A 26571-nucleotide genomic window follows, 5' to 3' on the forward strand; every position below is an offset into this window, starting at 1 on the left:
GCCAGAATGTAATACTAGGTAACACTTGGCTCTGTAGCTGACCCTTCTGCCTGAATGTAATACTAGGTAACACTTGGCTATGTAGCTGACCCTTCTGCCTGAATGTAATACTAGGTAACACTTGGCAATGTAGCTGACCCTTCTGCCTGAATGTACTACTAGGTAACACTTGGCAATGTAGTTGACCCTTCTGCCTGAATGCAATACTAGGTAACACTTGGCTATGTAGCTGACCCTTCTGCCTGAATGTAATACTAGGTAACACTTGGCAATGTAGCTGAACCTTCTGCCAGAATGTAATACTAGGTAACACTTGGCTATGTAGCTGACCCTTCTGCCAGAATGTAATACTAGGTAACACTTGGCTATGTAGCTGACCCTTCTGCCAGAATGTAATACTAGGTAACACTTGGCTATGTAGCTGACCCTTCTGCCAGAATGTTATACTAGGTAACACTTGGCTATGTAGCTGACCCTTCTGCCTGAATGTACTACTAGGTAACACTTGGCAATGTAACTGACCCTTCTGCCAGAATGTACTACTAGGTAACACTTGGCAATGTAGTTGACCCTTCTGCCTGAATGCAATACTAGGTAACACTTGGCTATGTAGCTGACCCTTCTGCCTGAATGTAATACTAGGTAACACTTGGCAATGTAGCTGACCCTTCTGCCAGAATGTAATACTAGGTAACACTTGGCTATGTAGTTGACCCTTCTGCCAGAATGTAATACTAGGTAACACTTGGCTATGTAGCTGACCCTTCTGCCAGAATGTAATACTAGGTAACACTTGGCTATGTAGCTGACCCTTCTGCCTGAATGTAATACTAGGTAACACTTGGCAATGTAGCTGACCCTTCTGCCTGAATGTACTACTAGGTAACACTTGGCAATGTAGTTGACCCTTCTGCCTGAATGTAATACTAGGTAACACTTGGCTATGTAGCTGACCCTTCTGCCTGAATGTAATACTAGGTAACACTTGGCAATGTAGCTGACCCTTCTGCCAGAATGTAATACTAGGTAACACTTGGCTATGTAGCTGACCCTTCTGCCTGAATGTTATACTCCACACAAGGCCAGGTCACCAGGAAGGGTTGTAAGTTATCATCAGAAGGTCAAAACTGGTGTGAGGAAAGGACCGTCACTGACCTGGGAGTGATGGCATGGATTGTGAAGGAGAATACTGCTGAGATGATGGTGTCCAGCACTAGGGAGTATATATCACTGACTTTGTACAGGGGAATCATCACAGATTTCAACTACCTGTCATAACGGCAACTTTTATCTGTCCACCAGTGTTGATACAAGGATAAGACTGATCAGTCACTGAGGTGATGGTCCTGATAGTGGAAATTCCTATTCTTTAACTGAAACATGACCACGTCAAGTCTAGAGGCTACTTGCACAATATCAGCTCCTCCATGTAAGCTGTAGTACTACAGGGATGTAGCAAGCAGCTGACTACAGCTGGTGTGACCTAATGGTGGATGTGGAGGACTGACTGACAGATCTCTGCTGGATGCCGTGTGCTCTGCAGTAGTCCGAGATCTGGGTCTGTAGCTGCTGCATCACCGACATCTTGTGACTAAGAATATCTCCCAGCTTCCTCAGATAGTCCTCGAAACTCTGAAACAATATTTGGTGTGACAGTGAACCTGGCCTCATCTGGAGTAACCCTGGCATCAGCGGACATCCTGACACAGATACTTCAATGACAAGACCGTCTCTGTGTAGTCCAATGGAGAAACAGTGCCAGTAAAACATGTACAGTGACTGATTTCTTGTCTGTAATGGTGACCATAAACAGTGCATCATGGCAGAAGGTAGCACATCAACACTTGAACACCTAATTTTGAGACTGATGTTAGTACATTCATTCAGACATTTTAACATCCCTCAATTATCTGCTCTTTGACACCTGGCAAGCTCTCCACATGGCCAATCAGTCATGCAGACATGGTGTAAAGGTGATTATACATGTTCATTGTTACTGGTATTTACCCGATGTCCAGACTTCGCACTCAGAAGTAGTTTCATCTCCTGCTTACAAAGGGAGGTAACTGAAGCCAGCTGGTCTTCATGGGACATGACGAGGCAGCTCCTGCAAACAAGGTATCAGTATTACTGATAAATAGCATGAATTACACATAACAGACATATCAGGTTACAGGTAAATGACAACTAGACTTACAAACGAACTAGTCATTGGAATAGGAAGTGTGGGGAAACAGTACACTGACAGGCTGCTGCCTAAAGAAGAGCATAGACAAATATATAATTTTCTGATTAAGATTGAGATTTTATACCTATCCTGACTCTGACTTATTATGCTTGTCTCCTTCTATCCGAACATAGTGGAACACTTGAATGCCTTGAAAATACCTTCATTCCTTGAGCCCATGCATTTTGACATGCAAACAGTCACATGACATGCCCTGCGCTTCACTCTGTCTGAATGCTTGCCCAGCTCCTGGATTTGCAGGGAAATTCAGAGTGTCATGAGAGGGGAGGATGAGAATCAGGATAAGTATATAATATCAATTTTAATCAGAAAATAACATATTTTTCCTTATTCTGACTCATGCTTATTAAATATTATGCTTGACAGAATCCGACTGAATCGGTGGTGGGTCATGCCACATCCTGGATTCTCTGATTGTAATGTATTTCACGTCCTGTAAACCCCTTGGGAACTTGCAATGCCACTGTTGATTTGCACACTTTCAGCTTTCATTCTTATATCTTAGGAGGACCACAATTGTCAAAAACCTTTTCCAGAAGTTTACTTATGACATCGTTCTGTGGTTTTTAGATATACTAGTGTCCTACTAGTTATCTTATACCAACTTCATTGATTGACACATGTGTCAAGTGAAGATGCAATCCCTTCTTCAAGCACAAGCACTGCATTCAAGTACAGGGATGTAATCACTCATGCTTGCCTGTTCTGATATGTGCGCATGGACTCTCAACCATTTTACTCCATGGAGTGCATTGCCATCGACTAGTCATGTGACAAAAAAGGATGAGATTTTCTCAGTGCCTTTTAGGAGCTGTTAGTTGTTGTGCTACAACTAGTGGACTGTACTGGTGGATGACAGAAACATCTGCGGTGGCAATATCTCTGAGGTAGTGGTTGGCAAACACCGATTCGGATTTCCCAAAGCAGCTCTCCATTATAGTTGTTATCGAGCAATTCCCATGTAAAGCAAGTGTAGAGACTATGGCTCATACTTCGAGTGGGATGGAGGCTTGTGGTGACACAATGCCTGATATTTCATATGCTTGTAAAATAACGGTTGTCATCCATACCAATATAGTATTCCTTGACATTTCTGTCGGTGTTTCAGTTGATATCAGGATAAATAGGCGCTTGAATTTTTGTCTCCTTGTTTCTCTCCGTTGCAGGTAGATTTTCAATACACCGATGGGACACAAGGATAAATCTTGCATGTCGTTTGGACTGAGTACTGTAGACAGAGCTGGGATTTGAAATTGTCTGTCAGGTTGTCCTGGCAATTGATTACTAGCAATAAAATCCCATCTCAGCCCAAGGTGCACGCTATCTCGATGTACTGTTTTGTCAAAGCATGTTCACGCATAATCCAGCGCATGTATTTCTGACATGCGGGTGGCTGTTGCTAGGGCAACCAAAAACAGTGTTTTCTGTGTTAGCATGTCCAAGGATGTCCGATCTAGAGGCTCGTAAGCGTCGCTTGTAAGATGTTGTAGTACAGTGTTGAGATCCTTGAATCTCTTTTGTTTTTGTCTTCCAACTATAAAGAATGTGGTTATGCCAGTAGTTCTGGTACTTTAGTTAACTTTATGCCAGTCTTCATAGTGATGACTGTACTGAGTGCTGCTAGGTACGTTGGTAACGTTGAGCCTTTTTGGTGTCTTGTGTGTCTAAATGACACAAATAGTCAGCCACTTGAGGATGAGATGCTTTACTTGCAGTAAATTCTTTCTGCCTTGCATATGTGTCAGATCTCTTCCACTTCTCATAGTAAAGTGTCTGAGTAGATGTGCATAGGGCAAAATTGACATCCTTTGTCGTTCTGGCAGAATATCCTCATTTCTTTAGACAAGTCTTAATACGTTCCATGTGTGTAGTTGGAATATTGATGGGTTTCCATGCGCTTGGTTGGTGTGTGGATGAATAAGCAGATTTGTTCATTCTGGTAGTTATAAGGCAGGATTTTGAAATCTTGTAGGAGGTTCGGGAAACTACACCCTTACTGGCCAGTAGGGTGCTACCAAAATCATTTGTGGGCACCTTGTCTGCTAGATTTTCTGTAATACTTGAGATATTAGTACTGGAGGTGGAAACGCGTATGTGTTCAGTCCCTCCCATGATATGCTGAGAGCATCTGTTGCCCAGGCTTGTGGATCTGATACTGGTAACATAAATGTCTGTATCTGTTTGGTGAACTTGGTCGCAAACAGATCTATTATTGTGCATCCTAATTATTGTATTATAAGCCGAAATGTCTCTGGAAGTAGCAGCCATTCTGTTGGCTGCAGTGGTGGAAATAAAGCGTCTGGTGTGACATTCTTTGCCCCTGGAATGTGGCATGCTTTCATAAACATGTTCAGCTTGTCGATGATGTTGTACAGGTGAAATGTTGAGTTGTAACATACTTGGTGACCTTGCTGACCCTTGTTTGATTACATAGAATGCTACTGTGGAGTTGTCTGTGTGACCTCTGAGTTTCACGTTCCCAAGACGACTTGCCCAGTGTTGTATTGCATTGATCACTGCTTTCATCGCTAGGAGACTGATGTGTAAAGCTTCCCCAAGGCTACTTCATTGTCAAGGATGAGATCCCATCCTTGGACTAAGTTGGAACAGCTCTATTCAGTCTGGCTCTATTAGGTAAGTTCCCCTGCAGACATTGTCTCTGTGTGTCCACCAAAGGAGATATGTCTTGAGATAATCTGGTATAACAAACAGGTCAGTGTTGTTCAGGTGATTGTTGACAACTGTAATCTCCCCCTGCAAGTCATGTCTTGGGCTGACATCAGTAGATCAAGTAAACACTGCCAACTGTGCAGTGTCAGCAGAGAGTATTGCTTGCACTATCATGTCTTGCATTTTGTTCCAACATCTTCCTGGACAAATATCTGATGTTGAGCTGTGCTGAATCATATCCCTAAGAATTAGAGATCATGCGATAGTTCTAGTTCCTACATGGATAACTTCCTATTTACAAGCCATCCTAACTGGTGAAATCTAGTTGTAGTCTCAGTCTCTTGATGTATTTGAATCCCATCATCTAGGTAGAAAGCATGACAGGTTTGGTCACTGGAGTAAACAACCAGGGGACCAACGATATTCCAAACGGTAGGACGCTCCACTGAAAGTGACGCCTCTTGAACAGGAATCGTAGATATGTTCATGATTCTTGTTGTACCGGTATGTGCAGATATGCATCTTGAAGGTCTATGCTTGTGAGGTAATTTGCTAGATGTACCAGTTTTACATTTTTCTTGGGAACTAGGAAAATTGGGGAATAAAATCTTGGTGTGAGGTGAGTTTGGTCCAGCTCCTCAACAGCTTTTTTTGCATGAAGAGTTGTGATGGCGTTGCACAGGTTTTCCATCTGGTCAGCTGCATAGTTGAACACCATCAGCTCTGGTCAGTGGTGGAGTGGCTCTCAACACTATCTAGTATCCTCTGCGCAGAACTTGAGACACATAGTTCTCCTGGAGTACCCCTCAATTTTCCCGGTACTGCTGGAGACATCAACCCACTGTCGACGGTTCTACGAGAATGGCTGGGGGTGGAAGGTGCCAGTCACTCCAAACCTGACCTTCAGCATTTGGAACCCTTGGCACCCCTAGGGGAATAGTCTCATCCTGTGGTGGTCCTCTTATACCCTGTAGAGCGACGTAAAGAACCTCTTCCGCCTTTGAAGGTAGAAAATTTCTTTTCCTGGCCTTCTGTACCCGGAAAACTTGGATTTAGCTGAGTAACATTGAGACGTTTGACATATCACGTTGGCATATGTGTCAATAGATTTTATCATCATTACAACTCTGAACATTCCATGCAACTTTGTCAAATAAAGTTGAGGCCACCCAGGGAGTTCTGAGTAAAGGCTTGGTGTAGTTTTCGCTCCAAGTACAGGCCTAAAGTAAACCTTGCCTCCTCAAAAGGCTTAGTCCATCAGAAGTCAACACCAAGTGCTCCAAGATAAACATCTGATCGTTCTTTTGAGTCATCAATGCAGACAAGATCATCCAATCTTCCTCGAAGGTTGGGTCCTTGAATCGTGAGATCAGGGTTCGTTGATGGCTCTAGATCGCGCAAGTCCATAAAACGAACGTCAGGTAGTTGTATCCAATGTAGACCTGATGTCAGACTCTGATATAAGCTTCGTCTTCATCAGGAGCCTTGGTAAACTGTTCCATGCGGTGCAGGGAAAACTTCTTTGGTTGAACATCGGTATATGCTGACCCTGATATTTAGTTGCTTTATCGAACGTGCGTAGATTCTTCGGAACTCTAGATATAAGTTCAATCAGCAGTCCTTGTCAAAATCCTTGTCAATCATCTTATAAGTATGTGCATCATTAGATTCCTTGGAGGGTGATTCTAATTTCAAATCATCAGTAGGTGAGCAATTCTGATAACCAGTGAGTAGTGAGTAGTCCTGCCAATGATTCCTGTGCACAGAGTTATGATGATCCTCAAAGTCCGACACCGATGAAGGTCCATGTCTACGATGACTTGTACCACGTCTACATGGGGAGTCTCTACGACTGCGCCATCTGGAGGTGGTCTATTCTTACTCACAGGTAGACTGTAAACTTCTGCTGTCCTACGACACAGGCATGGACTGGATACTGGTATGTTGGTTACTGTGCAGGTCTTCATCATCTTGATGATGAGGTTCTGATCGGCTGTCCCCCCGTAGCATCTTTGTGCCAGGTCCCATGACTACTGCAATCTTGGTCCAGTTGTGCCGACGTAATTGTGGACATCGGACTGGAGAGAACTGATGGCTGCATTATGTTCTCTGTAAATTGCAGCATAGACATGCCCAGGTCGAAGCTCTGTGCAGAACTTTGTGGTTGATATGAATGGAATGACAAACCTCGTGTTTGTGACAGCTGTAGGGGTTGACCCAAGTCCTGCGTCGGAGTAGAAACTGTTGCTGTTGCACTAGCCATCGTAACAGGTCAACTGTGACTGGAACCTCTGGAAGGAGGATAGTGGGTTAGTCAAAAACGTCTGCTTCATGTGGCGGGAGAATCTTCAAAGAGAAGGACCTCAACTTCTGTGAAGAACTTAACAAACTCTTCAAAGATGACAATTTCTTCTTCCCAAGTGCCGATGCAGACTTGTGCTTCTTAGTCTTAGATGATGGTAACTCTTCTGACTGGAGACTGTAGACGCCACTGCATCAGATGACTGCCCCCGAGAGCCATACACGCTAAAGGTCAGCAAATATATAACTACTGAACTGCTGAATAGTTACATTTTTACCAAGGATACAACATGAGCTGATAGAGCAAACGTCAGTGCAAGAAAGACAATACAAATGTGGGTAAACCGCAAACAACCAATATTTGCTATGCAAATAAGTTTTCATCAAATGTTATGAAACATGCAACAATGAATACAAGTTAAACAGGCAAATAAATTATGTACACTTTGGTAGTAATTTTGCCAAATAATATAAATATATGGATCAAAAACCAAATACAGCTGTAATTTAGTTGATTATAAGGCAGAAATTAGTAAACAATATGTGCCATATTTGGATCCTGGTGCCCTCACGTCCGTCCTCTAGGACGAGAAAGGAGAGAGTGAAGAACATGGCATGTAATGTGACTGTTTGTGCCAAAATGCACTGACTCAAGGGAGGGTACTTGTGGGTGAGTAATGATTTCATGTCCGCTTTAATGAAGGGAACTTCAAAGGATTCAAGTGTTCCACTATGTTCGGATGGAAGGAGACAAGAATAATAAACATGAGTCAGGATAAGGAAAAATAAGAAAATTGAGCATAATCTTGACGATGCATTGTTTGTAAGGACACTTTCAAAGATTGCAGTCATGAACACTAGCCGGAGTCTAATGCTAAAATAAGAAGAGTGGACTAGAGGAGTCTCAGACTACAAGGGCTGTTCTTGTATGTGTGGAGCCAGTAAATGATTAAGTCTGCACTGCACCCTAGGACTGGCATTATTTCTAAATCAAATATTTACACCAACTTGCATACCGGTATGAAAAAACAGTACTTTCATTAGTAATGAATGAAAGAGCTGTCTTTCTGAAAGACAATAAAATAGGATATTCATTGAGGAGAGGAAATGAAGGAAATAATTCAATTGCCATGCTTGTCACTTATTTTAGAAAGCTACTTATGTGAGATCACTGTGGAACAATTGGAATACCAGACAATTTCATGATGAAGTTTATTTCTTACCTTGGGTCATTTTTGTCATCCAGTGGTATTCCTTGAGACGTGATGCTCTGTCTCTCCAAGGCAACAGAGCCCGTCACAGACCCTGCTACTGAAGCTGCAACTGGTGGTGGCAACATGGGTGTGACAGGTTTGGGCTGAACCACCTCTGCCACAGGGCTGGTCGGGCAAATGGTTTTGATAACTGCATGACTGGTGATAGGCTGAGGGTGGATCGGGGAGAAGACTGCTCCCACTGTTAACTTCTCCGTTACAATAACAGAACTGGATGATTTGGCTCCGGTTGGAGAATCACTGTTCCGCAGAGCAAAGTTCCCTGTTGTAGTCTGAATGTTCTTGCCAAGGAGCTCTGAGTTGAAGGAACTTTGATGGGATGAGTCACTCTTGGAGGACATAGAGACGCTGTCCTGTCTGAAGTGAGGTTGTCGATTATCAGTGTATGAGTTATTGTCATTCTGTACAGCATATGATGACCTCTGTTTCTGGTTACCTGAACTCACCCCATGTGATTGTGTTGAATCTTTTGGTGACTTTGCTCTTTCTCCTCTACTGGTTGTCTTTAACACATCAGCCACAGACATCCTACTCTTTGACTTAACACTTGATTTACCATCACCAGCAGCATGTTTGTCAAAGGTGACTGGTGATCTACGCAGATCCTGACTACCTCGTCCTGATTTTACCTCTGTGTGCTCAGACTCAGTAAGGATGTTCATCACTGGCTGCCTTGGACCTGCTTCAGGAGAGGAGAGTTTTGAAAGTGGAACTGACATCGGACTAGAAGCCGTCTGCCCAGCCTTGGGGGTGTTTCCCCTGGAGAGATACTTGTGGAAGTCATCAGGGTTGGGGAGCGTTTGTTTCTTTGTCTGCATGTGAAGAGCTATCATTGGGTCACTCTTTTCTTTTCTCAGATCAGTTATTTTACTTTTGCTCCTTGACCTGACCTTGTAAGGACCTTGAGCAGAGTCAGACTGGGATGTCCTTACTCCTTCCATGGATGAGTCGTCACTGGACTGTGAGGAATGGGAGGCATGTCTTGTCCGTCGCTCTCTGGCAGGAGAGGAACGAAGTGGAAGATCGGATCTGGGTGAATCATCTTTTGGACTTCCATCTCTGTGATGAGGAATGCTATGAGGTGGAGGGACAGGATTAGGTTCAGGAATTTCACTGACATCTAACACAGGGAGGTGTGGTTCATGTGGCTGCTGACTTGGGACAGTGTCAACAGTCCGTGGCGTGAGTAGGATGCCCTGCATGTCGGCTGGAGGCTGCACAGGGGCCCTCTGGGTGAAGCTGAGGTCACTGCTGGATGCTGGCAACACTGCAGGAATCACGCTCAGCTGATTGCCACCATTCAACCTGCTTAAGCCATTCTTTGTCTGAGGACTTGCTATAGACACAGAGTCAGATCTAACAATAGGCTGTCTTACCCGTTCAGCAGGGTTGTCAAACAATTGGTCATCTTCAATACTCTCCACCAAAGGTGTTATTGTTGGAACAGCAGCGTATGGCACTGGTGTAGACACTGATGGAGTAGGGAGTGGCAGCATTGCTCCCCCTGCTGCCTCTGCCCCCGTCACAGCAGCAGCAGAGTGAGGTCGTCTGGTCGCAGGTGAGTTACTTCTGGGGATTTGTCTCATCAAATGCTGACCTTGGTCTGGAAACCTGTCTTGCTGCTGTGCTAAGTCAGTGCTCTGCGATCTCTGTATTTTACTTACCATGGGAGTCTCCGGAAGCATTCGACCTGCTGATTTGGGAAGTCCCTGTGACACTCCTTGAGTCTTGTTCATCCCATGACCAGTATCTCCCACACTTTTGGGGGGATCATGTTTTTTCTCTACAGTTTTATTGAGATCATTTAGTTCTTCTGGCACATTAAAATCAGATGTTGGGAAGTCAAACTCTGTGTCTGTTGACTGGGCCACTGGAATGTTTGGCTGGGGGAGATTGTTGTTCCGTGGCAGTGTTATGTTACAAGATTCCGAGTCTGTTTTGTCTGACCCACTCGGAGAAGAAGTTTGCTGAGGGGGCACCAATTGGCGAGGTGGGATGTTCTGTCTTAAGACATGATCCCGCGCTGGTGAAGGTTCTTGGTGGGGTCTCGAGATTCTCCTCCTCGATGGAGATACATCATGTGTTCCAGAAACTGATTCTTTTGGCGCAGAGGAACTTTGGGCAATGTTGTGTGTTTTTGATTTGGTATTTTTCTTCTGCGGAAAGTGTCCACGGACAGGGGAATCTGTTGGGTCCAATATATTGTCATCCTGAGGCCGCTGAGCTGTGTGCCGTGTGACTGGTCGCATTGGGGTAGAGCAGGAGAGGATATTGGATGGATGAAAGACTGATGGTGCTGATATTGGAATGTTCATGAGCAAGTTCTCTGCCTGACTGCTGGTTGTGCCTCGAGAACCATCCCGCTTCAGTTCCTTTACTCTGAAAATTACCATAAGAATGAAGACAGATTTCCTTTACCATAAGGATGAAGACAGATTTCCTTTCTACAGCTGGACAATCTACTGCAGATGGAACACCAGTCAGTTGTTGTTACTCTTGTGGGATTTAATACTGGTTTTGTGATATGTTCAGTATTTTTGTCATACCTTGAGTTAACTTGACTATATTCTCAAAAACAGCAACTGACATAGTTGTGAGGAGTGTCTACACTCATAGTACCATGAAACCTGTGTCCCTGTTACTCAGTTTCAGTTGGTCTGTTTACTTACTGCTGGAATTTGTTAATGTACAAAGAAGATTCCTCACAAAATGATATTCATACAAAATGCCATTATGAATATTCATAGCTAATACCCCTCTGTAACAGATATACCATCATATGACTCTATGAATGGTGAGATATTTCTGACACTAGGTAAGTGACAATGCTTACTGCACCAAGGCCATGGTTACCTGTCTGCATATCTCAGTGTGTTCAGTGTATTCTCACAAGCAGACATTGTGGGCGAGATATTGGCTATCATACAGGTCCGAGAGTTCCCAACAAATGAGTCCTTCAGAATGTGGGTGAGCTTGCTCTGACGGAATGGTTTGTGACGACTTGACTGGTCAATCGACCGTATGCATTCTTTCAACTGGAAGAAAATTGGTGTACATGTGATTTTCTGAATAAAATTGATATTTTACACTTTATACTGACTCATGCTTATTATGCTTTTCTCCTCACTCTCCTCCCCACCTCTATGCGAATGATTGTGGCACAATTGAAATCACTTAAAGTTCCTTTTTTCAGGAGGGTGTAAAATCACACTCGCCCATGAGCAGCCTCCCCTTATAGTCTGACACTCTTATCAGTTACCTGACCAGTCTTGCTCGTCATTCTCTATGAATATTGCCTGACACATGAATTTTCATGGAAATCCAGCATGCAATAAATGGGGAGGTTTCGAGGGCTTGACATCATCAGTCAGGATAAGTATAAAATATCAATTTTATTCTGAAAATTACATATTTTTCCTTATCCTGACTCATGCTTATTAATTCATGAAGTCCGAGAACCACTTCGCTGATTGCCCGACTTGCTGGGCCAAGACTAATTAGCATTAATCATGCCTGATTTCCCTGATAGGCTTTGGGGATGACAGGAAACTGTCTAGTTGTACAGACAACTCCTGATTGTTTAATTGAGTCATAAAGATATATGTTGAAAGAAAACAGGTGTCAATACATATTATGTCTTTCTGCATTCATGTAATTTTATTGCAAGTTTCTCTTGTAGACCCTTGGTGGCTTGAACATTTATATTTTATCAATATATGCATGCATTCTTGGTATGTAAGAGATGAGGCATAGCTAAACAAATTCTCTCTCATATCATTGTGTGAGGATTTAATTTTTCAAAAGATCTATGACAATGACTTATTGTAAAGAAGAATTTACTAACATACAATATAACCTTCTACAAAATTAGCGTTTTTCCCTATAGATTCCTAGTGTATGTATTATTTTGATGAAAATACTATTACACCTATCTGTGATTAACATAGAGCACATTCATAGCTTGGCAGTTCGATACAGATTTCATGCATAAAACATACATCAACATACAAACAAACATATACAAAATGTATACTACATATTCCTTGCACAGACATAAAACAAACAGTCATGTGACAATGTGTCACCAAATTTCCCGAAAAGAAGGTTCGGTATCTCAACTGTTCATTGTAGTGGCTGGTCACTTGTTATCTATGACCAATCATATCATGAGATACCTGTCACAGAGGAAAGGACAGGTGATGGAGCATGGACGAAATTTCTGGAGAGCATGTTTCTTCACCCAAAAGCTTAGATACAGATTGATTATTGGTTATGTTGTTGACCAGTCGGGTTATTGTGTTTTGGCTTTCTCAACCCTAGCTATCATGTTATAGTTATGTATTGTAAACATACATACCGGTAATGATGTGTGAATTATACACGTAAGACAAATAGGAATAGGTAGACACTTTGGCAACACTTTGATACGAATGAATGCCTAAACTCAAGTACAGGCATTACAGAACTCACCAAGTTACACAATACTGAATTATTATATTGAATAACCTTGCAGTTGAATCCCACCAAATATTTATGAACATGGGCATGCCTGTATACTGAATGCAAATGAGGTTCATGTGATTAGAAACGTGCATGTATACATAAACATTGCACAAAGCAAGTTGTCCAATGATATAACAGCGCATCTGTTTATTTTACACGTCATGGACAAACCACTGAACAAGGATGTAACTACATATGCATTCTGCCGGAGGCTGTTATTTTAAGGTTGAAAAATTTGTTCAATTATCTCATTACTGTAATCTGACTGAATGATTATACGTGCATGTATCGATAATATGACTGATATACTGTCCAGCTTTTACTGACAGTGGATCAATAGAGACTGAGTAATTACACCAGATTTGATGATTACAGAGATCAAATACGAATGCTTCACACAATGCCCCTGCAAACTGCATAGAAAAGTGGCAATTCAAATCAACATGAAACTGTCAACAGCTTGAACAAAAATGCTTGAAATACCCTTGTATGGTTTACATGATGTTACCTCTGTATACCTCTAAGAAGTTTTTGAATTACCAACTTACTGTGTTTTGTGACAAGAATAGTAAAAGTTTTCATTGTTGCAACAACACTGACATGTATATTTATATATTCGATGCAAAGGCCCAACTCATCACATTATATTCAATTAGGTAACATTATCAACTACTGATTATGGAAAATAACTAGTTACACTTCAGTAAGCTTTAAGTTAGTAAGTTAATTCATGTCTAATCTATTCGAGCTTGGCTGTATAATTATTTGTGTTTATACATTATGTTTCATTATTTCAGTTCAAACTATTTTATTGTATATATGTCCGTGTATGTATACTTTGTATGTCCTTGAAACTTTGTATATAGTTTCCTATTTATTAGGATGTTGAAGAAAATATAATCTTCAGCAACCTCTAATCCATCACATTTAATTCAATCAATGTGCATAAGAAGTATTTTAGTATCCATTACCCATGATGAGTACCAGACGCTTACCTCTGCATAAACATCATAATCCCCTTTTTCAGGGACATTTGTCACACACTGTATAGACCTACGATAATGGTTATCAATTGCTTTCAAAACCCTTCAAGTACTTCATCTTAGTGACTCAAAAGGTAACATCTCTCGTGAAAAAAAAGCTAATATTAGTGCATTACTACATTAATTGACATAATAGGTACAAGGTGATTTTAAAAAGTGAAACACGCATATGTGTCTCTCACTGAATAAGAGGTGCTTTCTGTTGACGGATATGTGTGGCACTCGCCGTGAGAGACTGCCAATTACCTGCCCCACAAACACGTCACTTGCTGTGAGGAGGTGGTTAATTTGCCCCATATATGCGTCTCTCGGCCTTAATGAGTTAAGCTAACAGAATCTGATGGAATCGGTGGTGGATCAGGTCACTTCCTGGATTCTCTGGCAGTCTTTAATATGTCCTCTATTCCCCCCTATTAGGAACTATTGGGGCACTACTTCGATTCTGTTCTTCCAACCTTCCTCTGGCAAATAAGTCCTACGATATCACGCTGTCCTGTGTCAAATCAGGTTCGTCCAAAATCCAATGCATGTATTTCCAACATCTGAGCTGTTGTTGCTGAGAAACAGAAACAGCATGTTCTGTGTTAATAATTTGAAGGATGTCTGTTCTAAAGGCTGACAGGCATCACTGGCGAGAGGTTGCAAAACAATGTTAAGATCCCATGCCAACGCCTCAAGTTTCTTTTGTTGGTCTTCTAACTTGAAACAGCAAACTAGAGTTAGTAGTTCTGGCATTGTTGTCAGCTTTATGCCTGTTTTTATGGCAATAATTTTGTGCTGAAAGCGGACAAGTCGGTTGATAGTGTTGAACCTTTGAATTATCTAGTTTGTCTAAGATGACATAAGTTTTCCTCTGCTTGAGGATGTGAGGCCTTTGATGCAGTGAAGTCCACCATGCATATATCTCAGATCTCTTCCACTTGTCGCATACAAAAGTGCGAGTTGATCTGCATAAAGCAAAGGTTACTGCCTTTGCTGCTCTGGCAGAGTATCCACTTTTCTTTAGGCAAGTTTTGATAGGGTCCATACATGACACTGGAACGATGAAGGATTTTCGTGAGCTTGATTGGTATGCATATGGACGAGTAAGTCCGACCACTCTGGTAGTTTCAGGGATGGGCTTCCTATTTCTTGCATGAGGACAGGTAACCATTCTCTCAGTGGCCAGTATGAGTTGCAGCAATGTTGGTCGCTTGAATTTGCTGATTGCTTATGGCAGTAGAACTGGAGGTGGAAATGCGTAAGCGTCTAGTCCATCCCATGACATGCTGAGAGACTGTGTTGCACATGCTAGCGAATGCAGCACTGGAGAGACGAATCTTGGTGTCTGTTTACTGAATCTTGTTGCAAACAGCTCTAAGTGTGGTCTAATATCTGCATGACAAGCTGAAACACCTCTGGGTGTTACATCCATTTCGTCGGAGATGGTTTTAGTGGATGAGATACAGCGTCTACCATGACATTCTGTGCTCAAAGAATGTGACATGCCTTCATGTAGATGTTCAGGTTGTCAATGATGTTGAACAACTGGAAGGTGAGCTTTAGTAGACTTATCGATCTTGTTGATCCTTGTCTCTTTATGTAGAATGCTACTGTAGAGTTGTCTGTGTATACCATCCACATTTCATTTCTCAGTACACTCGACCAATGTTGACTACAGCGTTGATTACAACTTTCATTGCCAACTGATTGATGTGAACAAGCTGGTGCGACTGTAGACTTTCTGGCAGGAATAACAGCTCGGTACTGTTCAGGTGAGTATTCAGTGAGTGAGAGAGTTTTCTTTTACACCACCCACCGATATATTCCAGCTTTATGGTGGCGGTCTGTATATAATCAGATTTGGACTGGACAGCCCCGTGATCAACAGCATGAGCATCGATCTACACAAATGGGAACTGATGAAATGTGGCAGCCAAGTAAGCAAGACTGACCACGCCATCCCATTAGTCGCCTCTTACGACAAGCATAGTCGCATTTGATGGCAGGCATGGGTTCCTGAAAGCCTGTCCTACCCTGGACCTTCATGGGTTGGTGAGTACTCAGGAACCGCTGTAGTAGGCACAACTGTAGTCTTCCTCTGGTGGTCATATCCTGCACTGAAGGGAGTAGACCAAGGAGATACTGCCATGTTCGTAGTGGTAATGGAGAGATGACTGATTCTGGAAACACGGCTTGGATCTTGACCCAGCAGTCTTCATTGACCACAATATGATTCTGTGTTGTGATGAACCTTATTCCCAGAAATGCAGAACTTTCTTCAGTTCCAACTCTGACTTCATCGATAATCTTCCAGCAATATGATACCATTCTGTTTACACCACACTTACTGCTGCCAAGATGCACCAATCAGCTGAATATTCATGTAGACAGTCGTATAGGTGAGGTAATACCAAACAGGTACATGCTTCATCTGTAATGAAGATGTTACCAGAATCTCGACGATATGCAGTGAAGATGCATCATTCTTCATCATCAAATTGACAATTGTTGAGAACGAGCTGTAATCAGTATGAAGTCTATTTATAGCTGGCTGGCTGTCACAGGAGTAACTGTCATCTGTTGCTGCAAGTCTGCAGATAAACAACATTCAATCTGCTGTCTGGAGAAGACCTCTATGACCTGTGAAGAGGTCTTTCCATGTTGGAAGGGTTGTGTACATCTGTAGACGACTTCCTGGCACAAGAACTGTGACCGCATTCTTCTCAGGGCTTTGTCTCTCGTGGACAAATGAGATTCCACATGTTACGTCAATGGTGTTGCAGCCAAATGATCATTGTGAAATCTTGTGCTGTCACTGATTTCTTCATCAACACTTGGTCTTGTCTGTAACCTCACTATTCAACTTGTTCCGGAGTTACACGAGTGAACATGTGTATAGACGACTGAATAGAAGCACACAAAAACCTTCAAATTCTTCCTGCGGGAGTGCAGTAGGTGCGTGAATTCTCCTTCATGGACTGCTACAGCTGAGCAGACAGTCGTAGAATCCGCCAGGTTTCTTAGTCCAGACCATGAGCATTCGTGCATGCCATCCACTCCATCCAAGGGTACTTGTGTGTATTCTCAGCAGCTCTCTCTTCCAAGCAGTGTTCCATAAAAAACATCTGTTCCGTGAATTGCTTCATAAACAGGTTTTGGCGGAGTATGCTGAAACTGCTGCGGGGTTGATGATGCATCTGCGGGGTTGATGATGCATCTGTGGGGTTGATGATGCATCTGTGGGGTTGATGATGCATCTGCGGGGTTGATGATGTAGATCTCTTCACATTTTCGCAGTGTCTCCAAAGAGTTGTTGTTGCTACCATCTCTGGTTCCAGATTTCTGCATTGATAGAAGGTTCTCTGTAGAGTGATGCACTGATCCCGTTGTCGCAGCTGCTGATCTCAAACGCTGGAAGAACAAGTATATAGCACTTTTTGTTAAGACGATATCTTACTTCAAAATGACGGATTTGGCTAATGATACTAATTAATAACAACATCAATCATTTCAGTTTATTATTCGGGAATCACTATTACGCTGAACATTCGTCATTGTTCATGTTTCGAACCTCAAATATCACTATTGTGAGAAAGTGAGTGTCAAAAATTAATATCGAGTATGTCCACCTCCTGCTACGACACAAGCATCGCACCGACGTCGCATACCACATACCAACAGACCAATTTGTCTCTGCGGAATGTTCTGCGACTCCTGTAGCAATGCATTCTGAAACTGGTCAAGGTTAGCAGGGGAAGGAACTCTGTTGTAAGCACGACGCCCAAGGATGTCCCACAATGCTCTATGGGGTTCAGGTCGGGTGATAATGCTGGTCATTCCATACGATTAACACCATGGTAACCAAGCTGTCACAATGCAAGCTCTGTGAGGCCTAGCATTATCATCCTGAAAAATGACATTGCCTGGCATGGTCCTCAGGAATGGAATAACAATAGGAATGAGTATCTCGTCACGATATCTCTGTCCGGTCAAATTCCCATTCACTACCACTAAGTCTGTTCTGCCATTCATGGTGATACCACCCCACATCATTACCGAGCCCCCTCCAAAATGATCATGCTCAAAAACGTTGTCCCTGATGTCTGTAAACAGGAATGCGACCGTCGTTGAAGTGCAGATTAAATCTCAATTCATCAGTAAAAGCACACATGACCATCAGTATCACGTGACCTTCAGTATCACGTGACCTTCAGTAAGCACCCCATCTCAAATGTCCATTTGTCCAGTTCAATCGAGCATGACGGTGACGTGCTGTGCAGTGCGCACAGTCCATAGTGACGTAATCGGCGACGTATTGTTGAGACAGATACACGACGTCCTGTGGCATGACTAAATGCATTCTTTACCATAGTGGCAGTGACATGTCTGTTCCTGAGAACGATCAATCTGATGTAACAGTCATCTTGTTGTGATATCACTTTTGGCCTTCCAGATCGGGGGTGGTCCTCCACCGAATTAGTCTGTTGGAACCATATAGAGAGGTTAGAAATAGCCTAGAAATAGCAACATTTCGTTGTGATCATCCATCTTGCAAAAGTGCCAGGCCCTGATTTCGTTCTTCTATACGTAAACTTCTTCCTCTACCCATAGTTGCATCGGAGTGAAATGTAACCACAAAGTTCCCTCCAAAACTTTTATACAGACCAAATGCACGAGGATCATGCTTGTAATCAACCAAATGCATAGGTTTGTACCATGCTTTTGAAACATGCGTTTTGGTGTAAAGTTTCAATAGAAAATTACAATTTTTCCAAACGTTTGTTATTGTATAGAACTCATTATAGTGATTATTTTAATTATTCAAGTTTCTTTTACGGGACATTGATTCGTATGTAAACAAAATGTCAAAAAAATCCTTTAAGATTTTATGGAATTAGGATATGAAAAGTTGATTGGAGAAAGATACTGTATTGACTGGGGTGAGTCTAAACTTTTGATGGGTAGTATATATAAAGAACAAAAGCCATATACAACAGAAATTTGGATAAAGGATGAAAAATACCAAGGATATGTGTTGTTGCCTCCATGACTATTCACTAGGGCTATAGAGGAGAGAGTGACGAACATGGTCGGTCATGTGACCGTTAATGGTACAAAACTTATATGGGGAGGCTACTCGTGGGTATGTGTGATTTTATGTCCCCTTCAAAGAAAAGGGAACTTCATGGGATTTCAAGTATTGTTCATTCGCACAGAGGGAGGAAACAAGTGTAATAAGCATGAGTCAGGATAAGGAAAAATTCTGATATTCAGGCTTTTTTCTTCTACTTCATCTTTTGTTGTAATATCTTACTGATGTTGGTGAGACATAGTCTGTCATGTTATTTAGTGAAATATGTGCATTTAGATTGGAACATAAACACCACATTGTCACTCTGAGCAAAAGCAATTCAACATAATTCAAACTATATCATATCAGATCACAGCTGCCCTGAATCTGGAGTGAGATGTTGGAGGACAGTCACCACAATGGGCTTCACTTCCATTGTACTGAGCATGGAGACAAAGGGGCTGTTCCCCCTCACTGTATCTTGTTATTTCAACAATTTATAATTCCATACACTGCTGAAAATTGTTTTAAGCCGTTCCCTTTGTCACAAGATGTGCCTTTGAGGTTCTATACAGATATAAAATATCTACACAAAACAAAACTATGTGGCCACGGATGTCACCAACTGGTTACATGATACAACACTTTCAGGCCAGGTAGGTTTCTGTCACCACAGACATCAGTTCACTTACAGCCAGCAGACTCTGGTTAATCTCGGCTCCCTCCAAACGCGTCTGTCTGTCTGTGTCTGTCACATCAGCAGCACGCTCACTCCCAGCCAGATCAATGAAAGATATCCTTTAGCAGACAAAGTAAAAGTTTCTCTAAAGTAAAATTAACACAATAGATTTAAAGATTAGAGCCCAATAACTAGAACAAATTGAAGAGAAAATGAAACGGACAAATTTCTACCTGCCTCCATGATCATGAGCAGTCATAATACATGAGACTTTTCTATTACAGATCTGTGAAGACCGGTGGTAGATTAGGCCTTCAACAACACATGCTTGACATAAAAGGCAATTATGCTTGTCGTAAGAGGCGACTAATAGGATCAGGTGGTCAAGTTCGCTGACTTGGTTGACACATCACTGGTTCCCAATTGTGCAGATCGATGCTCATGTTGTTGATCACTGGATTGTCTGCTTATTTACAGAGCGCCACCATTTAGCTGGAATACTGCTGAGTGGGGCGTAACACTAAACTCACTCACTCACTCTTCTATTACATATGTATCTTGGTATAACCTACATGTTGAAAACACGGGTATCAAAAAAAAACATGCACCATGACACACACAAGGCTTGGATATTGTGGATATACCATGATGTCTGAGACTAGGTACATGGGTCACAATATTTTAAAGTATATACTTTAAAGTATATACTGTCTAGGAAATACTTATTAAATTATTTTTATTAAAATTATTTCAGTACATTGTAATATCCTACTGAGAGACTGTTTGCTACATGAAATTCTAGTGGACCAAGACCACGCATTCTATATGCATGCAACATGAAATCCTTGTGTAAATATGGCAACATCTTGTACATACTTGAAAAATGAAATTCTTGTGTAACTATGGCAACATCTTGTACATACTTGAAAAATGAAATTCTTGTGTAAATATGGCAACATCTTGTACATACTTGAAAAATGAAATTCTTGTGTAACTATGACAACATCTACTACATGCTTGTAAAATGAAATTCTGGTGTAACTATGGCAGCATTTTTTACATGCTTGCATCATGAGATTCTAGTGCAACTATGCCAACATCTTCTACATGCTTGCAACATGAGATTCTGGTGTAACTATGGCAACATCTACATGCATGCAGCATTACATTCTTGTATAACTATGGCAACATGAAGTACAAGATTACAACATGAGATTCTGGTGTAACTATGGCAACACATTCTACCAGGTGTGTATGTCTGACCTGCCAACCCTGTGGTCGGTGGTGTCTCTGACCTCCATCTGCAGGATGGCATGAGAGCGGGATGAGTCGGGGTTCACCCCTGTAGCACCTTTACTTCGTACAGAGTTTCCGTAGTCAAGGACCTGTAGAAAAACAGACATACATCAGGGATAACTGTGATAACAGAAACAACAGCCTCTGACAGTTGAATGGAGCTTACATCAGCTGCCAGTGCCAGCAAGTGATATTGAAATTCTTCATCCACATCTTAACCAAACACATAGGCATGCGTGTGCGTGCGTGCGTGCGTGCGTGCGTGCGTGCGTGCGTGCGTGCGTGCGTGCGTGCGTGCGTGCGTGCGGATGGATGGATGGATGTGTGTTTGTATGTAAGTGTGGATGGATGAATGGATTGATGTCACCAGTTGAGAGTTACATGGTCTAAAGCTGGGTGGAGTCACAGTCGTGTGTTACATGTGTGACAGTTGGGAATCACATTGTCAACAGTTGCGTGTTACTTGGGTGACAGTTGGGAGTCACATTGTCAACAGTTGCGTGTTACTTGGGTGACAGATGGGAGTCACATTGTCAACAGTTGCGTGTTACATAGGTGACAGTCGGGAATCACATGGGCAACTTGTAATATGCCAACAGTAATCTGCACAATGCTTTGTCTGTGAATATACATAATTTTGATAGTAACATAAATAAACCTAATACAAACTGAACTGGAGCGCAAGTGAGATGGAAATCAAGGCTTGATTCATTTATGGCTTTAGAACTGTAGGATAATTGAGGCAGTAGGGTGAATAATGTGGTTCAGGGACTACAAACTACCTTGACAAGCCCTGCTACATCACTGACTTCAGTCTCCATTAGACCTGCGATGCACACGTGATTGGAGCCATCTTCACGTGCATGGAGTCTAGAAACAAACATTGACCAGACTTCAAACATGTTCATGAGTAACAACTAAAGGAGGTCAAATATTCACTCACAATTTTTAAGACCTATTAGTACATGATAGTGTGAATCAAACTGATGTTTCAAACATGTACATTTAATATCACATCTAGTGATGCGTATGTTTTTCTATGCCCCATTTTGCAATATTCCAGCAGTATCAAGGTGGGGACACCAGAAAACTGCTTCACACACTGAACCCGTGTGGGTAATAGGGTGTTTGGGGTTACAAGCAAACAGTTTAACCACAAGGCTGCCCCAAGTAGGCTGCAACAAGTAGTGATAACAAAGGTAAAACACCAGTTCTTCCCTCCCACATCTGCTAACAATGCCACAAACTGTTACCTGTTCCTCCTGTTGAGAAGGTCAAAGAGCTGGCCACAGTAGATCTCAAAGAAGCTGACCCACACATGGAGGCCATCCCCGTACTGCTTGGATTCAATGATGGAGAAAATGTCTCTGGAAGCCAGCAGGTATAACCCAGGCACATTCTCATTCCCCATCATGGTGTGAGTCTTACCTGCCCCAGTCTGGCCATAGGCAAAACAGGTGGCACTACCACTGTTGGGAGAATAAGTTCGGAATAATCTTTAATACTGAAATCCACACAATCTTAAGAATCTTTTCCTGACCACAATGTTTTTGATAAAGTGATCATGTTTTTTCAGGTCTTCTTGACTTTTCTCCGGCCTTATGGAACATTCTAAATAGTGAAAGATGAGGTTTTGAAAGTGATTACTCAATCAAACAAATAACAAATGACCTATGAAATTATTAACAATAAATTCTGTTCATCGATGCAAGTCTCTGCTTGCTGGTAAAAATACTGCATGGTGTCTCAACAAATCTGTAAAGGTTTTATTATGTGTGAATGCAATCAAACATTGTTGCAAGATATTTGACTCAATATATGTATTGTGTATTGTTCAAGTCAAAGACTCCACATTTCTGAAAGATAATATTTACAATACGGACAATAATTTCTGTAGTTCTGTCACGTTTGATTAGCATGCTTAATTTGATAACAAAGAAGAGCATCATTAATTGTATCTCAACTTGTCAAATAGATTCCAAAACACTCTTTAGTTTGTGTTATAGATGTGAACCCTGAAAAATCATGCTTGTGTTTGACACCATTTTGATGAACACATTTTCAGAAATACTTTGAAAGAGACAGTAATGACAGCATCAACATGGCTGATGAGAAATGAGTGAAGAACAGTTATTTACCCACAATTAGTCCAACAAGGTTTATGTGTATCTGTTCGCTTTGAAAAGTAATTAAAGAAAACAAGGTTCATCTTACTTATTAAATACACTGTTGATTAAAGGTCTTGCAGCTCGAACATATACATCTTCATTGGAACAGTTTTCATCAAATACTTCATCAAAGAAAAATTCATGCTGGAACAGAAACAAAAGCAGAAATATTTTACAAAACTCATCAAGAGAACATGAGTTTGGTTTAATGCCAAGGGTTGGATTGTCAGACACTTACCTCTCTGGGCACGGCTACAAGAATTGGTGTCATGTTGACAAATCATGGCAAACCATGATTCAAAACAATGAAGTTTGTGGCTTGCTCAAAGAATTTAACTCAACATACCAAAATATAGCATGTCAGATGGATGGCCATTTGTACCCTAACCAATGAAATACATAGAATGAAATATCAGCGCTGTGTGGTTTGAAAGAATTCTGTATAGTTGCAAACTTTCATCTCTTCAGTTTAAATGGTTTCTTAAAATTAGAATGTATTAACACCAAGGAATACAGTTTTGGGGGAATTCCCATTTGTGCACTGTATCTTATAGGTGTTTGAAGTCTTTGCATAACAAATTCCCTGAACACTGATTACTAAGAAAGGCTACAGCATGCTTGTACATACTTACACTGTTTTTAACATATGGGTTTGGTGCTATCTGGTTGTTCCAGGCTGTTAGTAATGATTTCATCACACAGTTTTACATGCAAGTTAATGATATCAGTATCTAGTCATGCAAGACTGAAATGAGGTAAATTAGGAGGTATAATCCTTAGCGGGACATTTTGTCACAATTGATATAAATTTGTTGACCTGAATGAAATTTGGAGTGAAATTATTCAACTAGGTCACAAACCAAATTTCAGTAATACACTGGAAATTATTTGTTATGAGATAGTGCAAAAACAGGACTAACTACAGTAATTCAATAGATTTTCACTGATATTCTACTACCAAGGACTGATCATTGATTGCTGGTCTGGTTTACAGGAGGCAGTTAGGATGTATGAGATCAGCTTATCTGCAGTCACATGATATGTTTTAACAGAAATGGCATCCATATATCTATAAACATTCAGAATATGATGCTCATCCTCACTCCAAGTCACTGGTTGCACAAGAATCATATTTATCTAACTTCAGGAATTCTTCTTGTATCAATATTCATTTTAACTTTGGCCTGAATGACTTCAAAACTGACACAGGAATGTTTTCATCTACTCGGAAATTCCCTTGTTAATAAGGTCATGAAAATGATGTGACAACATTTGATTACTCTCTCTATATTTTCAAAACCTCTGAATTATGAACATGCCTGGTTTTTAAATCACTGTATTAACAGTCCACTTTATCTGCTGCACAATAAAGAGTAAATAACTTTCTGAATAAATTGTTTTTTGATACTCCTCATAAAAAAAATTCATTTACCTGTAAAGTGAAGGCTGTTAGATCAACTGCCTGCTTCGGTTCATTTACAACAACAGAATTTGTCCCCTCAGCATGCACTATGTCATCATCTCCATGTCGCTCCTCTCTGTGTGATACAGGTCTTTTCCTCACACAAACACGAATCCTATCCTCCACACCTCTTGATGGTGTTGATGATGCTTGTTTAGACTTAGTCCTTAGTGTTCCTTTAGGAACACCATAGTTATACCCTGCATGCTTGATTCTCTCTACCTGTCCCCGAGTTTGCTTTGAAATTGTGCTAGGTCTTGCTACATGACGTGGAATATTCTGTTCATCTGATTGAACTGCATCATCACTAGATTCATCAGAACTTGATTCTGTCAGTAACTGTAACATATCAACATAGGATGCAGCAGAAAAGTTTGGTGTTCTGTCCATCACTCTGACATCTCTTGTTGCCTCCAGGCCTCTGGATACACCACTTTGTCCTGATGTGGGATTGGGACTTCTACTCACCCTCCTGGTTTGTGACATTTTCCGGGACATATTACTTGCAGGTTGTGCATCAGATATTTGTGTTCTACTTGCATTATGAACAGATTTTATTATGTTTATTAGCTCTGTCATGCGACGTCTATCATCTACTGAAGTTATTCCCATTACTGTGCAATCATGTAGACTCAATCTTGACAAAGTCTCTGAACGTGTTATTCCATTAGCACGAAAAGTTGGATAATATTTCTCCAATCTTGCTTCTCGAAGACACTCATATAAAGTTCCCATTTTGATCTTGAAAGTTTGGTTTCTGAAAATGATAGTAATGTATTTCAAATACTATCCAGAGGAATTGTAAGCTGCATTATACTATCAACACTCAACATATTATGTTAAACTTTGTGCCTTCAAACATACAGTTGTCTTTATGTAAATGTTTGGCCAATGTATATTCTTCCTGTTGTCATCATTTTGTGCTTGTGCCAAACTGCAGATAGTGTGAAGCATTTGTGCAGATTTCTTTAATTTTGACACAACAGTATTTGACAGAAGTTCAAACATTAAATAATTCCAAAACATCATGTTATTTTTTAATTCATCTTACCAATAGTATAACAAAAAGAGTTGGAAACTACAAGAAATAAGTGTATGTACTAACAACAGCATATATTAGTCACTTATGGGACAAAAAACAATAAGATACAATACACTATAGTTCTCATGGTAAAAAAAAAAACAGAACAGGGAAATAATCAATGTGACCTGCCTTCAGTGTCAGTTGTTATTAATACGGATGACATACACATCATTCGAGGCAACTTCCTGTAGATATGGACCTGGAAGGATGCCAAAGTTTTTATATTCATTAAAACTTAAAATAACTGACTGCAATGACATCCAGAAGTTGGAACTGCTAGAACAATCACCTTTGGTTATGTTTTAGGTGTATCACCGTTGGTAGTCATGTTACAGAAGTCATGTGTTGTACATGTCTCCGGCCATCTTCTACGGGAAGTTAACAATACACAATGAATGATCGAACAGTGTGTAGTGATATTCATGTTCAGGCTTGCCATTTTAGCCTGCAGCCATTGGACCAAAACCCTATATGTTTTCCCTTACGATTCAAGAAGCACGCCTTAGAATGTCTCGGCGATTTATTATAAAGCGACAATGGGCACACTTTATAATGTCTGAAACGTATCCTCCTACTGCAAAAAATGATAAAATATGAAGTTTAATATCGGAACTGTAAGTTTGTTTACAAATCAAGCCGCCATTTTGAATTCCGCGCCGATGGTGATAACGTCTAAACGAGATGTTTGTAAAAACTACAAACATGTTTACACGTTGACAGCCATTCGAGGAATTATCAACTTATACACGATATACTATATCTTATTTAAAAATACAGACTTATTGAACTG

General features: G+C 41.1%; 1 protein-coding gene across 2 annotated transcripts; it reads right to left on the reverse strand.

Moving 5' to 3' along the window:
• Nucleotides 1-1209: 1209 nt before the first annotated feature.
• Nucleotides 1210-26571, reverse strand: LOC137277179 (uncharacterized). Of its 2 annotated transcripts, XM_067808854.1 has the most exons (12): nt 26071-26571; nt 25911-25980; nt 24668-25454; nt 23282-23379; nt 22321-22536; nt 21850-21937; nt 21035-21156; nt 19785-19890; nt 11347-11528; nt 8443-10872; nt 2008-2107; nt 1407-1632 (listed from the first exon to the last, which is right to left on the reverse strand). In XM_067808854.1, the coding sequence occupies exons 3-12, from the start codon at nt 25430-25432 to the stop codon at nt 1468-1470; spliced, it is 4272 nt and encodes a 1423-aa protein (XP_067664955.1). In that variant the 5' UTR covers nt 25433-25454; nt 25911-25980; nt 26071-26571; the 3' UTR covers nt 1407-1467. The 2 variants fall into 2 exon arrangements, with proteins under 2 accessions (XP_067664956.1, XP_067664955.1); XM_067808855.1 differs by lacking the exon at nt 25911-25980 and having other exon boundaries at nt 1210-1632; nt 26071-26448.

The sequence above is a fragment of the Haliotis asinina genome, chromosome 3, assembly GCF_037392515.1.
Source record: "Haliotis asinina isolate JCU_RB_2024 chromosome 3, JCU_Hal_asi_v2, whole genome shotgun sequence".
Taxonomy (NCBI): Eukaryota; Metazoa; Mollusca; class Gastropoda; order Lepetellida; family Haliotidae; genus Haliotis; species Haliotis asinina.

What these genes read in the sequence shown, in the direction of transcription:
- LOC137277179 (XM_067808855.1), bottom strand. Translation starts at nt 25,432, where the DNA reads ATGGGAACTTTATATGAGTGTCTTCGAGAAGCAAGATTGGAGAAATAT. An exon ending in TTAACCAGAGTCTGCTGGCT is followed by an intron (nt 11,529 to 19,784) that starts GTAAGTGAACTG and finishes ATTTTCTTCCAG; the next exon opens with TTGAAAGAATGCATACGGTC. An exon ending in GTGCGAAGTCTGGACATCGG is followed by an intron (nt 1,633 to 2,007) that starts GTAAATACCAGT and finishes ATATTGTTTCAG; the next exon opens with AGTTTCGAGGACTATCTGAG.